This window comes from Haliotis rubra, unplaced genomic scaffold (assembly GCF_003918875.1).
Source record: "Haliotis rubra isolate DU_JTF1 unplaced genomic scaffold, ASM391887v1 Scf96, whole genome shotgun sequence".
NCBI lineage: Eukaryota > Metazoa > Mollusca > Gastropoda > Lepetellida > Haliotidae > Haliotis > Haliotis rubra.
The window spans coordinates 900,622-915,416 of record NW_025767701.1 but is presented as its reverse complement, the minus strand read 5'-3'; the positions used below and the strand labels follow the sequence as shown (position 1 = coordinate 915,416).

General features: G+C 40.1%; 1 protein-coding gene across 4 annotated transcripts in view; it reads right to left on the bottom strand.

The window, feature by feature from the left end:
• LOC124265112 overlaps positions 1 to 9,638 on the bottom strand; it is a 41,220-nt gene extending 31,582 nt beyond the window's left edge. Inside the window, exon 1 of one of the 4 annotated variants that reach the window (XM_046699905.1) lies at positions 9,429 to 9,638. In XM_046699905.1, the coding sequence (XP_046555861.1) occupies positions 9,429 to 9,546 (118 nt within the window). In that variant the 5' untranslated portion in view covers positions 9,547 to 9,638. The remainder of the gene's footprint in view (positions 1 to 9,428) is intronic. The other 3 variants (XM_046699903.1, XM_046699902.1, XM_046699904.1) reach the window with 3 other exon arrangements.
• Between the last annotated feature and the right edge of the window lie 5,157 nt (positions 9,639 to 14,795).

Sequence of the window (14,795 nt, the reverse complement as noted above, 5' to 3'; positions counted from 1 at the left end):
GACAAGATCCGCCTCCGTGGTGTAGTGGTTAGAGCGTCCGCCCGGAGAGCGGAAGGTCGCAGGTTCGATCCCCCGCCCGCGCCATACCAAAAGACGTTAAAATATGGTACTTGTTGGTCCCTGCCTGGCGCTCGGCATTAATGGGTACAACAAGGACTGGCCGGCTCGGAGTCAGTATAATGTGTCTGAGTGGGGTATTCATCCTTCACTGCGGCGTTGTATCTCAGTGGCCTAGCACTATAAAACCAGCTTCAGTCTGGGCTAGTACAAGCAGCCGCACATACACATACACACGCATGCACGTCGTGATATGAGCGAAATATTCTCAAGCACGACGTAAAACCCAATTTCACCTCACCTCACCTCACCTCACCTCACCTCTTACGACAAGAATGGGATACTGAAGATCAAGTCCAACGTGCATCTTTCACAGGATCCGCCCCTTGTGTAAGTAATATTGTGCATTGTTCCTAAATATATCTTCAGAATATATAACAGGTGACTGTGTAGCTTCTTATCATATTTATATACTATAATGTTGTAAAATTAAATACATTTGAGTGAGTGAATTAAAATTTAAAGACACATATCGTGACTGAAATAAGTTCTAACTTCATGATCAAAACATTTCAAATATAAAACAATCATCACAACGAAGATGACTAAATAATTGCATATTGCAGTAACAGAATTTAAAACTAGCATCTATCTTTATAATTCGATTTCTATCAGAACAATACAATATAAAAAACGGGCTATAGATCCCCAGCAACAGAAGAAAAGTTCACCATACTAGTGACTATGGGGACTTACAGTAGTTATGCTACCTGCATGGGCCCTAGCTAGAATTAATTACATCATGATATTGAAATTGAAATTAAGCCGTAATTAACTTAAAATGTTAGCAATAACCGCTGCTGCACCTACCAAACTGGACACACACATACATAGAGAATCTCCCTCAAGTGTCTACTGATATCGTTTATATAAACACGAGTTGATAAAGTTACACATATCCGAGGTTTGCCGATTATATGTTACTTTTTTATCAACGAGTGTTGATATACTTGATATCAGAAGTTACGAGGGTGAGATTCTATTTATCATCAAAAATCGCCCTTCATTAGTTTTCAATGGAAAATGTACATCTCTGAACACGACACTGTCATTAGTTTTGTGTTGAGGCTATGTCATAGCATTCTGACGTCATCAAATGTATGACGTCATAGCATTGTGAGTCTTGTAATTGATGACGTGTGGCATTGTACAAAATCTACTGTTTGACACATGCGATTTCTACAATGGAACGCAGTTTGGATGAAAAAAAGTTTTTATTGCACGAAAGAGATTTACCCAACATCAAATAATCAGGTAAATCATCCCATCAAACGGCCTTGCGCCCAAACCCAGCGAATGAGTGAGTGAGTGAGTGAGTGAGTGAGTGAGATTTAACGTCACATGGCAATATTTCAGCCACATGGAGTATATGTACATTATAAAAACCTGTCGACGAAGGACAGTAAAACAACTAGAATATCACAATTACAACTAAAACTAGTGTAGAAAGTTAAAACTGATAGCACTATTTGGACAATATGATATAAAAATAGGCTAGAGATCGCCTACACCTGAAAGTAGATCACCATACTAGGGAACCATGGGGACTAACAGTACTTTTGCTACCTGCATTGACCCTAGTTGGATTTACCCCCCAGCGAATGAGAAATTAGAATTGAGCGCGCGCTTGACAACCCACGTGAACTCGTCGTTTTAAATAGCTCTAGAGCGCGCGACCTGTTTTGATGAAAACAGGGTTGTGTGTTGAAACTACACGATAGTACAATAGAGGTGTGTGTGTTTTAATGCACTCTCACAGAAAACCCTTCATGACACGAAACAAAAGCAAAGTGTCATGAATAGAGCTATGTATAGCGTGCTGCTCTGAATAGACAGACAGTACCTGTCAGCCCAGTTTGAATTGAGCGCGCTTGACAACTCACGTGACCCCGTCGGTATTAATAGCTCTAGAGCGCGCGACCTGTTTTGATGAAAACAGGGTGTGTGTTGAAACTACACGATAGTACAATAGAGACGGGTTGTGTCAACATTATATACGCCGGGTAATGTAGGAAAAATGTACGTCTAGCTGGATCAAATTCATCCTGTACGCTCTACAAGTTGTACACCATGAAAGGTAGACAAACTATTTGGAGAGAGATAGAAGAAATAGAAAAGCAATGTATTTCATGTTTACGATCTTCATCCTTAATCGCAGAGATGGACATTTTAACATGGACATTTTAAAGGCGAGGAAAATGTCGAAGCAGGTTTATTCATAGCTAGTGTGTATCAGATAGACTAAGCGACCGGCCATAACAATGTCAACATACCGGCCTAACAATGTCAACATACCGGCCTAACAATGTCAACATACCGACCTCGCCTACCGGTGAAGCTTCCCATTCATAAATTGTGTGACCAGTGTACCGTATTTAGTATAGATTAGGGAAGATGTGTTATTTCAGAGAGGTCATGGGTATTCCCTTCATTAAACATTTGTTTTGTAGTTGTTGTGTGTGTGTGTGTGTGTGTGTGTATTAAATGGAACCGGTATTTAATACATTTGAATGAATTGTGGTATTGTAGGAATGTATGTGCGTGTACATTTTATACATATATCTGAACATGAATGTATGACACCTTTCAATAGATTAAATACGGTTCTAACCACGACATGAAACATTAATATGCGTGTGGCTGGCAGTTCGTATTTATAAACACATCGTAAATAACAGATTTCTGATGAATGAACTCGCCCGCACACATGTTTAGGGTCAACATAACTCTGGGTATTTTCACACTATCGAACTGTAAACAGTTACACATTGATAACAGGAGGGTGTAGCGTTTGTGCGGAATGCACTCATCCTTGTATTAGTAAGTCCATGTAAAATACGTTTAAACTCACAATTCAAATGATTAGATTACGTTTTAGATGTATCGGTAAGGATGTGTGTGGTTTGTAGATCTGTGAAGTGTGTGTCGATGTCCGTCTAGGGACTACACATATTGTCATCGAGGTATATGAAGATCATATTCTATGCAAAAACCGACAAAACAAGCAATTCATTCATATAATTTATTGATTCAAGTCAATCGGTTCAATACAAAACTGTGATATACGAATGGACAATAGGATTCACTCTGGAACATTTCAGCCAACAGTTCAGTCACTCTATACACAATCAAGCTGCTGCTTCAAGGCGCGATTGGTTAAACAGCAAGTCCCTGTTTTGAAACACATTTCGCACTGTTGAATATTCAGTTCACCTTACCTATGCTGTTTTAAGGTTGAATGGTCATCTATAGTCTATGTTTTATCCACTGCCTTTAACGATTTCCGTCAAGGGGTTCCAGTTCACAACTCCTCTCACGTAGAGGGAAATTCGGCGTTTCTCATCGTTCAAGCGCCTCAGTTTATGAGGTGTTTCCAAAATATGAATCAAAGTAGACGTGCGGCGTTGACTCGGCATTCTCTTCTTACTGTTAGACTCATATACTAATGACCAGTGTTTATTTCCTCAAACATTCTCCTCCATGCCATCCTCTTCGTCATCACCATCGTTATCCTCCGGAACGCTATCAGATTCAGTTTCACTTTCTATTTCCGGCATATCTAGCAAAGGCAGGATCTCTTTCATCTTGGGTTTCAGGAGGAGTTTGATTTTATTTTTTGAGAACGGATTGCTCCGTGGAAGGTTTCATATCTCCCAGGCTGTATAGCATGTTTTGAAACAGAGGTGGCTCTTTAAAGTACTTGTTGTATTCCACCGCAAAGATGAGAGTATTACGCAGTAGATCGTCCCACCTCTGTTTCAATCTTCTCTCAATCCATTCTTGCCTTCGTCCCTGTCGCTTGTGCTGTTTCTCTGTAGTTTCATCTTGTCCTGGAACATGTTGTACACCTGCTTCCAGATGCGTTGTAAGCCTACGTTTTGCCACTCCTCGGCTTCCATATCAGTGAATGTTGGCTTACCAACGAGGAGGTTTGACGGCAAGACCACTGTCTTTCTGGGAAGAGGCTAGGTCGTCATAGTCACTGTAATTATCATCACTCTCGAGTGTGGCGCACTTTCTCTTAGGTTGAAGGCTATTGGCCGGACAACAATGTTTGATATATATACACACACAACAACAACAAAAGGTTTAATGAAGGGAATACCCATGACATCTCTGAAATAACACATCTTCCCTAACCTATAATAAATACGGTACACTGGTCACACAATTTATGAATGGGAAGCTTCACCGGTAGGCGAGGCCAGTATGTTGACATTGTTAGGCCGGTATGTTGACATTGTTATGGCCGGTCGCTTAGTCTGTCTGCTACACACTAGCTATGAATAAATCTGCTTCGACATATATTTCCAATGAAACATTTTCCTCGCCTTTAAAATGTCCATGTTAAAATATGTTATCTCTGCGATTAAGGATGAAGATCGTAAACATGAAATACGTTGCTTGCCTCTACATGTCCTATCTATTTCTTCTATCTCTTTTCAAACATCTTGTCTAACTTTTATGGTGTACAACGTGTGCACCGTACAGGATGAATTTGATCCAGCTAGACGTACATTTTTCCTACATTACCCGGCGTATATAATGTTGACACAACCCGTCTCTATTGTGCTACGATGTAGTTTCAAAACACACACCCTGTATTCATCAAAACAGGTCGCGCGCTCTAGAGCTATTAAAACCGACGGGGTCACGTGAGTTGTCAAGCGCGCTCAATTCAAACTGGGCTGACAGGTACTGTCTGTCTATTCAGGGCAGCACGCTATACATGGCTCTATTCATGACACTTTGCTTTTGTTTCGTGTCATGAAGGGTTTTCTGTGAGAGTGCATTAAAACACACACACCTTTCATTCATCTTTCCTGACCATGTTCAGTTATATGCTTTGGGGGTCGCCTTCGCCTGCTGGCATTTCGGCAGTCCTGACCCGTGACGCCCTGCCTATATTTGCCTATGCATCAGCTATGACCACGTGACTTGGATCAGCCAATGAATTTCCCTTAACCTTCCCTCTACCTCCCTCAACCAAAAGTACCGTCTTATGATAACGCTTAATTCTATAACCTCCCTTGTGTCCATTGTTACCGCATCTTTAGGGAGTATTCCTCGGTCTACTGCACATCCAAGTACCTCCCTCCATTGTACACGTGCTCACGCTTTTTTCGCTTTCCATTGAAATTGGGAGGTAACTGGTATTGTTGTCATGAAGTCCTACTTTTTCCTCTACTCACGTACCCTGACGGCCGTCTGCGTGGTGTAACTATAGAGCGTCCTCAACGAGAGCGGAAGGTCGCGGGTTCGATCCCCGGCCGCGTCATACCAAAAGACGTTAAAAAATATATAACTTGTTGGTCCCTGCCTGGCGCTCGGGATTAATGGGTACAACAAGGACTGGTCGGCTTGGAGTCAGTATAATGTGTCTGTGTGAAGTATTCATGCTTAACTGTGCATGGGGTATCTAAGTGAGCTAACACTATTAAACCAGCTGAAGTCTGGGCTAGTACAAGCAGCCACACGCATGCATGTCGTCATATATGCGAAATATCCTTAAAGGTCACATGCAACGCAATACACAACTTTGCTGATTCTGATACCTTTCGGTATGGACTTACAGTAACAAATTATGAAAAATGCAAATTCAACTTATAAAGTTGAAAAATAACGCGATGAAAAAAAACCCCGCGAAATCGGAGTATTGCACTTTTGATTCGCGATTGTACGCTTATAATTTTGATTATTCGTTTTTCCACAATCAGCAATGCATGTTATATGTCATGAATAAGTGATAATTGTGTTTTAGTTATGTTTTTTTTTTTTGTTACGGCCTAATCCGTCGAATTTCGAACAGCCAGCAGTGCCGATCCGTCGAATCATGCTTGAGTGGTTCTGTGCTAATCGGTCGAATTTCAGACTGTGTTAACACACTAGGAGAGTCTAAGTTCATTAATTAAGGGGTCGGCTTGTATTTGGCTACAAACCCCGACCCTGGTGTATCACTCTGCCCGTTCTGTAGAAACACAGATGAAGACGAGTTCCATGTCCTTCTTGTAGGGAGCAGACAAAAGTATCTACCAGAATATTATACAAAGCACCCATTTCTTTGTTAAGTTTGTAGGACCACTATCCAACCAAAATGAAAAACCCACCTTATGTTAAGCAATTTTATAACAAAGATATTTGAGATTAGAGAGACCCCTAAGTTTAATCCCTACCATGCGACTTTGTATACCTTACATTATTATACTCCCAGGTTTATGCACCAAGTCTAAAGTACTACTCGAGAAGTAAGAACATCACGAACTATATATTTCTCCTTATGAATGCATTTTATTTAATGCATAAATTTCAATTTTGTACAAAAGTAAAAACGTGTAGAGAGTCCAAACATACATTTAATGCATCAATTTCTCATTGTATCATATGGGCGGTGGGGTAGCCTAGTGGTTCAAGCGTTGGCTCGTCGAAGACCCGGGTTCGATTCCCACATGGGCACATGTGTTAAGCCCATTTCTGGTGTGGTGATATAAAAGCGGCGTGAAACTAAACTCAGTCACAGTCAGTCATTGTATCATATGAGAAGGCAAATATATATACTGAACAACGAGATGGTTGTTCATCACACCAACTTCTAAATGCCACTCAAAAAAGATATATACTGTACAAAAGTACAAAAATATAGAGAGTCAAACCATCCAACACCCTTTGCGTCTTGTTTTGGTATGATCCAATGTTTTGATAACTAATTCATAGCTAAGATCACAGTGCCGATCCGTCGAATGCATTTTACTACTCTGAAATCAGAAACTCGACGGATCGGTACGCGATCGTTTTTTTGTCATCGGTTTCCAATTGCGCAGATCGATGCTCATGCCGTTGATCACTGGTCTGGATTACCTGGCCCAGACTTATTATTTACAGACCGCCGCCATATAGCTGGAATATTGCTGAGTGCTGCGTAAAACTATACTCACTCACTCATTCTATTTGTAGCCTCGGGTGATAACTATAAACTACCAAATTAGGTTTTCTCAGGATTGTTTATATTCTATTTTTCAAATATATATAAAAAATATTTTTCAGAAATATGCGTTCCTCAGTTTTCAGAGTTGAATGTAATTGGCGTCCTTTTTCTAGTAAAGGTGTGTTAAGTACTGATGCATGCTGACACATATTCATACATTGCTGTTGCACTTAGATAAGTATGGGTGCTCAAAATATGCATCAGCTGCACATCATATGCTAGTTTCCCACGGGTTCGGTGGTCTACATATATTTTTAAGCAATTGGAGATAAGATGTATACGTCAAGTCATGTAAAGCCAACATTTACCATATGCTGTCAGGTTTCCTCTGTATACCAACTGTTTGTTACAGATATTACAATGTTGATCTTGATCGTCTACAAGACAGAAACACTATTGAGTCAACGTGTATGGTTTAAGCTTGCTACACCAAATTATTCAGTGATACATTAATTAGGGGATAACTAACGCGTCGCCGATATAACTAAATTTGCGGCTATATAACCACCGGTATACGTCCCCAATTCGTCAAACACAGTACAGTTATCCCCATTCTAATTCAACTCGTTTTACGCTGTTTTTTCGTGAAAGAAATTCATTATTTAAACCAGGTCAAAGTTCCTCTAGGTCAAAGGTTAATCATATCACTCCTTCAACTTACACCATCGCCAGAGAAAGTAGTTCCCTTTTCAAACTACACGTTTATTATGTGCACACAGACTAAGTTTGACACTGATGAATAGATCATAGTATTTTAGATAAAATGGACGGTATTATGATGAAACCACCCTCTAGTTACAGAAATGAGCCGCCCGCTGATTCCTTAACTACGGGCCATTACCAGTTCTGTTGTCAAATGACGTCATAGCAGGTGACGTCACGCTCCATAATGACGTCATAAACCTTGTTTCATGATCTAACAGTGTTGGGTCAACAGTCCGTTGCGAGTAAGTTGTTTGAACTTAAAATTAAATTTATGATACTGTTTTGTCTTTTTTAACACAAATTCCACCCATTTTTATTGGATAGGGAGTTATTTGACCAATGGCTTCTGCAAATGACAATGTCCTGCGAAACAGCGTTACCCCAATAGTGTAGGGATACATTCAAAGGTTCCGTGAATTGGTTTTCAAATTGCGACCGTATATGCTGATTATACGGTCGGAAATTTATAGCATTGACCAATCAGAACTCGTGTTACATACTAAGTTGAATTAGAATATAACGTTAACCTCTGTTTTGCCTCTTTATCCCAACGAAATCTGTTCAGGCAGATGATCAAGATACGATGTACACTGGCGTTCATGATACGCGTGGCTCACAAAATGTTTGTAGCCTCTTTACTTCTGAATAAGGATCTATGTATCTGCTCAAATGACGCTCTGGCTCATGTCTATATCTGTGGAATGTTAAAGAATAGGAGTTAAAGTTAACCTTAGTAAAGGCTGCTTCGTGAAAGGAGCCCTTGTTCAACAATTAATACGTGCAATCTCTTGTCGCGTGTGAAAACAAATTACAGATCATTCGGCTCATAAGACAATTAGGTCAGCATTGCGTATAGACGGTCAGTCGAGCCGTTTGACACATGACCAGATTCTGCTATCTCTCAGTGTTATCTCGTAGCCTTCAACAACACAAACACCGGCGACATGAACAGCTCCAAATGTATACATGAACTTCATTTTCATTTTGTCCAATACACAATATCTGGACATCTAACAGTCACTGAATTGTGACCAATACACATCGTTTGGATTCAAAATAGGCTTTTGAATAATGTCCAGTACACAATCTCCGGATCCGATTCTCCACCTCTGTGGTATGTGGTGTGAGTGAGTGAGTGAGTATGGATTTACACCGTTCTTCGGGGTTCAAATAGTGCAGGTGGGAATCGAACCCACATAATCCATGGCACAGCACGGATAGACGCTTTGTCGAGGAGTGTCCCCTTATAACAATGGGTTGGACCTGAGTGCATATCTTGGTTTTCTCTAAGAGCGGTTTCGTAGCCTAGTGGTTAAAGGGTCCGCTCTTCACACCGAAGATCATGGCTCCATTTCTCGTATGGGGAAATTGAACGATATTCATTTCTAGTGTCATCGCGGGGATATTTTTTATATATTGGTGAAAACGGCATAAAATCATACTCACTCACTCCAGGTGTAACAGCAATAATAGCTGTGTTTCAAAATCTGTCGCGCTCCTTCGTCAGTCCGACAGGAGATGGCATAAACATGGTCAAAGGTCCGATAAAAATACTCTCATCCACATACTGTAATAAGTTTGTGTCGTAACAAACCAAAGAAACGTCACAGATTAAGCAGCCTACCTGGCGTTCCCATCCCCACCATCACCAGCAGCAGCAGCAACCATGTGCATCCCCAAAGCGTGCATCCCCGCCATGTTGACTTCTGCCCCGCCCCCTGGGACGTACATAGTGTATTCATTCTGCTACTCCAGACTGTCGGCGGGGAAGGACGACTACAGCATTCAAGTTGGTGTCACCTGGAGGTTCCCACGCGGGATGGTCTCGGGAGAGGTTGTCGCCGTGTGGTGATAACGCCGGCGTGAGGGTTTGTCAAGATTAACTCACTGCTGTTGTTACAGTGGACTGTTATTTGTCACCGGACATATTTATTGTTTGTTTGTTATTAAACGCCGTACTCAGTAAATTTCCAGCTATGGCTACGATCTGTAAATAATCGAGTCTGGGCCAGGCAATCCAGTGATCAACATCATGAGCATAGATATGCGGAATTGGGATACGGTGACCGTGTCAACCACACGATTGTATTAACCTGGGTCTTCGTTGGTACTTACTACCAATACACGTACATTCAGGTGAATCCAGGTTAGAACAGATCCCTAGTTGCCTGGGCTGGCCATGCGAGGCGACCTTAGCAGCAAAGTCGGTCATCGTGTTACCAGAAATTCCAACATGGTTGGGTTAACCATCAGAGGATGATGTCGTATTGGCCAGTAGCATGATCATTATGAAATTCAATAATTTCAGTTAAGAGAGGATGTTTACAAGAAATTTGTATAGAACCTGAAGGCAAGAAATATAGTCTAAAAAGATGATGTATTGTTTATATACAGGGTGTCTATTATTACATTTTAAGGCTGTTAATATGGCATTTGCTGTAAAAGTAGAGCTGTTAAAGATAGAGCTGTTATCTGATAATCGGTAAGATATTGCCTTTGATTCACGGACAGTGGCACAAGCAACCACGCCACCATCCTTTGATCAATCTGTTAATATCGATTTGTAAGTTTTATATGTATTTCTTAATTAAATATATTCCTGTCTGTATTGTAATTCATTTGTTTCAGATTTCTTTAAAGTGGTCAGTGTTAGGTGTACTTGTGGTCTCACCAACTGCCACGGGGGAGAATAAAACAGGCGGGATGGACATATAGTAATTAGGCCAATGTTAGAAGCAGAAAGAGGCGGTTTTATTCAGATTCCAAGAGGTGGAATAAGAGGAGATTTGTTTTATTCTTCCCACATATATAAGCAGGGTTGTTCTGGTCAGTGACATACTGCAAAGATAATTTGATATGGAGCTCATGAATAAAAAATACTTCCCCATTATCCGAATTGAAATTAATAGTTTTCTTTTCTTGCTGTTTTTGATATTTTTTTTAATTTAGGCACATAATTAGAAGACAAAAAATGTTTAGCGAGAGTTTATTCGCAATATCTGATTTGTCGGTAAGTACTTGATCTCCATGTTTAACGTCATGGACGATCGATTTAGTACCTTTACCTTAAATTTTCTGTACCTTGTTCCAGAAGTTTGCTAGTTTCACGACGTGACATTCATCGGATGCAGTCGTCAATGAGGAATCGTATAAGGACATTCAAGGGTAAGGATATCGATCAACCTCTAGATTTTTGACGCCGGCAATGCAGCAGTGCAAAGGCACGTTGTTGCATTGAGATAGCACATAGTGAATGAGTGAGTGAATTTGTTTTATGCCGCTTGTAGCAATATCCATGCAATAGCACGGAGGGGGACACCAGAAATGGGCTTCACACATTGTACACAGAGATAGCAAATAACCGTGAGAGACCAATATGCAGGAAAGTATTAAATGTGACTTCACGTTAAAAAGATCCTTTAATGTTTTGACATTGAAATATTTCTTTTTTTGTGATGGAAAAATCAGTACAGTCAAGCAGGACGTGCTTGGCCGTGATCCTTTCATCACAAGGGACGCGAAATTTAGGATCTTCACCATTAAGCAAATACTCTTGTGTATATCTTGAATGACCAATACGACAACGTCTTATAATGACCTCCGCAAATTTTGTCTGACAGAGCAAGTAGGTTTAACCAACATAGGTTATATTTCATGTTATTTATTATTAACTACTTGGGTGTCCTACTTCTTCAGATCACGGATATCTGATCTAATGATGGCTTTGTGATCAGATTTGTGTAGTGTTGCTTTAGCAGCAGAATCAGCCACTGTGTTACCAGAATTCTAATGTGGCGGGATAACCAACAAAAAACGATGTCGTATTGTCCACCCAAATCGTTTGTGCCCCGCGCCTTTACTAGATAAAGCTTGGTGTCAAACATGCAGAAAAGTCATTGAATTGTTCTTGAGATATCTCGCTGACAAGGGTAAAACGTTAAAGTCCCCTTGTGACCTTGAAATGAAGATCAAGGCCACCAAACCTGACTGGGACCTTTTGACACTGTGATGAACCTAGGTACCAAGTATGAAGAGTATCTAGTAAACGGTTCTTAAGATATTCAAATTCGTACGTACGGCGAGTGGCGGGGGATAATAGCCATTCGATTCTGCAGATTCCTATACACCGCTTTATTCTGCGACACACATTCATAATGTTGCGTTGTACAATCCTATGAGTATATCCCATGAAGCAGGTTCAAGAAACTTATTTGATTACCCTTGAGTCCGAAACAACGCTTTGTATACTATTATTACTTTATTATTACTTCTAAGACGTTTCGCTAAAAGATCAAATGCGCCGACAGTACTTCATCAGGCGATAAAGTACACTATTGCATGACGTCACACTGTATGACGTCACTATGCCATTCTCCTCTGACCCCTTGTCATCAAGCATACCCTTGTAACCGACGTCACAATGCATGTCAGTCGTCATTGCCTCGTACATTCTCCTACGGTAAACTGTTCCGAAGAACCCCGATTCATGGTTTACATATGCTTTACTTGGCTACTTGGTGAAAACATTATGTTTATGCTTTTCGACGGATAAAATGTCTCAGCTCAAGTCACAATTAAACAGGGACACGGTAACGTTCACAATGTTTACGGTCCCACAATGCATCCGTGAATTGTCGCGTGACTAGTCAGCTTTATCTGTACTTAGGGTTCTAAACGTACGTTGGTAGTAGAAAAGCGGTCATTCGTATTGTCCCATATGGTTTATGTTAATCTCTAGGGGTGGGTATTGCCAAGAAGTTTCATATTGCGATATATTTTGATGCAATATATTGCTAGAAGCTTTTTACATAAAAACTACTTCTAATGCTTGAGTTGTAAAGCAACAACAGAACAAAAATACTATCCTTGATTCAGCTTTAATAAAAACAACAACTTTCAATCATGACAAAATAAAAATGTAAATAATACTTGGCAGAAATGAAACATGGAAATGAACAATTTAACATCAACGCAGTGGTTACTAGCTTGAACTACTTTCTCCACTCTCACAAAAAAGCCCTGAGATTTAACACAGCAACTTGACCTGGTCAGGACATATCATAGATCACTGGTAATTAATGAGTAAGTATTTAAAACATCAAATTCCAAAACACTTCAAACCGAACTTAACAATCCAGTTAAATGTAATTTTCACCACGACCAGTCCACCACTATTACCACAATTGCCACAATCATCAAGGTTCCGAGTGTTACCAAGTTTTCTGAATGCATATCAAAATACCGGTTTTCGATCAGCGTATCGCAATATGTATCGTTTTCATGTCTGAACCGAAAATACCGGTAAACCGGTTTTACTGCGCAGCCCGATTAATCACAGATGCAATTGGAAGAAGTTGGAGAAGATAACTATTATTATTACGTATTATCCAAGATACGGTAATAACATGCACGCGTCACAACAACGCGGTGGTAACTATCAAACGATTTGGACTTTAAAGGCAATTTTATAAATCATACTTTCATAAATACATATACCATACATGCATATGCAAAAATACTACTTGCAAATTTCGTGGCAGAATCAATGCATCTCAAGCAGGCTTGGTGGACCATTTTCCCCTCACAGCGATGCACGCTATTAATTTCACACCATACTGCATGCTTGCCTCGCCTCATCCCCTGCAGTTACAACTCCTGTCATAAAAACTAAGCCATTCAACCGCGACCCCTAAAATAAAGAATGTGACTTTCTATTATCTACAAATGGTCTTTATGCGGTTTAAAAGTTTCTACAGAAATGTATGCAATTAGTTTTTGAGTTTGAAAATTTGAAACCGTTTTAATTGACCATATGTGAATTTTTACTGAGACATAGTTTTGACTGTCTCTCGAATGCATGCATAATTATATTTTCTTTTTGTTTCTTTTGTTTTATTTTAATGTACTGCATTATGATTGCCAAATAACTTTATATGTAAGGATTAGCTTTTGACACGAGAAATATTTAGGTCGGCAGAGATCACCCAATGTTAGGTTTTGGAGACGGATTAAGGATCATAGATAAAGTTTTGTTTCTTTAATGTGTGTATTCGAAGGTGGAAAGAATAGTACACAGTCAGTTTGGGGGTTAATTTGTCAAATCTTCTTGTGTCACCTCGGGGTAGACTAAAATGAACCTACCTACCTGGATTCCAGAAGCTGTTTCAGCTGTAAAGACTTACATCTCTAACATATTCGCCACAGCTTGAGCTCACAGAACGTCGGCCATGTCAGTCATGACTCTAGATCAAAGGTACCCATTGGCAGAAGTCAAAATTGTATTTGGTACCTGTTCGAAGAGGTACGTTGTCTGGTTCATACTTCAAGCATACCATGATTTCTAGCCTTGAGTATTTGATACATCGGACAGAGTGTGGATAACTGGGTCGTGTGTTTGTAGTGTGTGTGTTTCTGAGTGTATGTATTTATGTGTGTGCTCAGCACATAGGTTTGTTTGTTTGTTTGTTTGTGACGGCGGACTGTGAATAATCGTGACTGGACCAGACAATCCAGTGATCAACAGAATGAGCATGGTTCTGCGCGTCCTATACGCATATAAATTGACAACTGACGCAACGAAATTTGTTAGCGCGTCCACAAGAAGGCAGACAAATTCCAAATACGTTTTGTAAACATTTCGATCAAGTAACAATAAGTTATCACTGAGTCTGCTACTAGCCGGGTTATGGTATCATTTGCAATTTACTTACTGTAACAATGTGAGGATCATGATACACAATACGAGGGGGAATAAAAGATGTATAATTATCATCAAGACGTATTTAGGGTAGAAACTTTATTTTGATTACTTTTCCTCAAGACTTCCCTAGGTCTACTCCAGTAGTAGAGGTAATGATAGTCCGAGATCAAGTCCAACAAAAGCCTCTGCAAAGCCTTATTCCCCAAATAAGGCTTTGCAGAGGCTTTTGTTGGACTTGATCTCGGACTATCATTACCTCTACTACTACTCCCATTTGTGAGAACTCCCAGT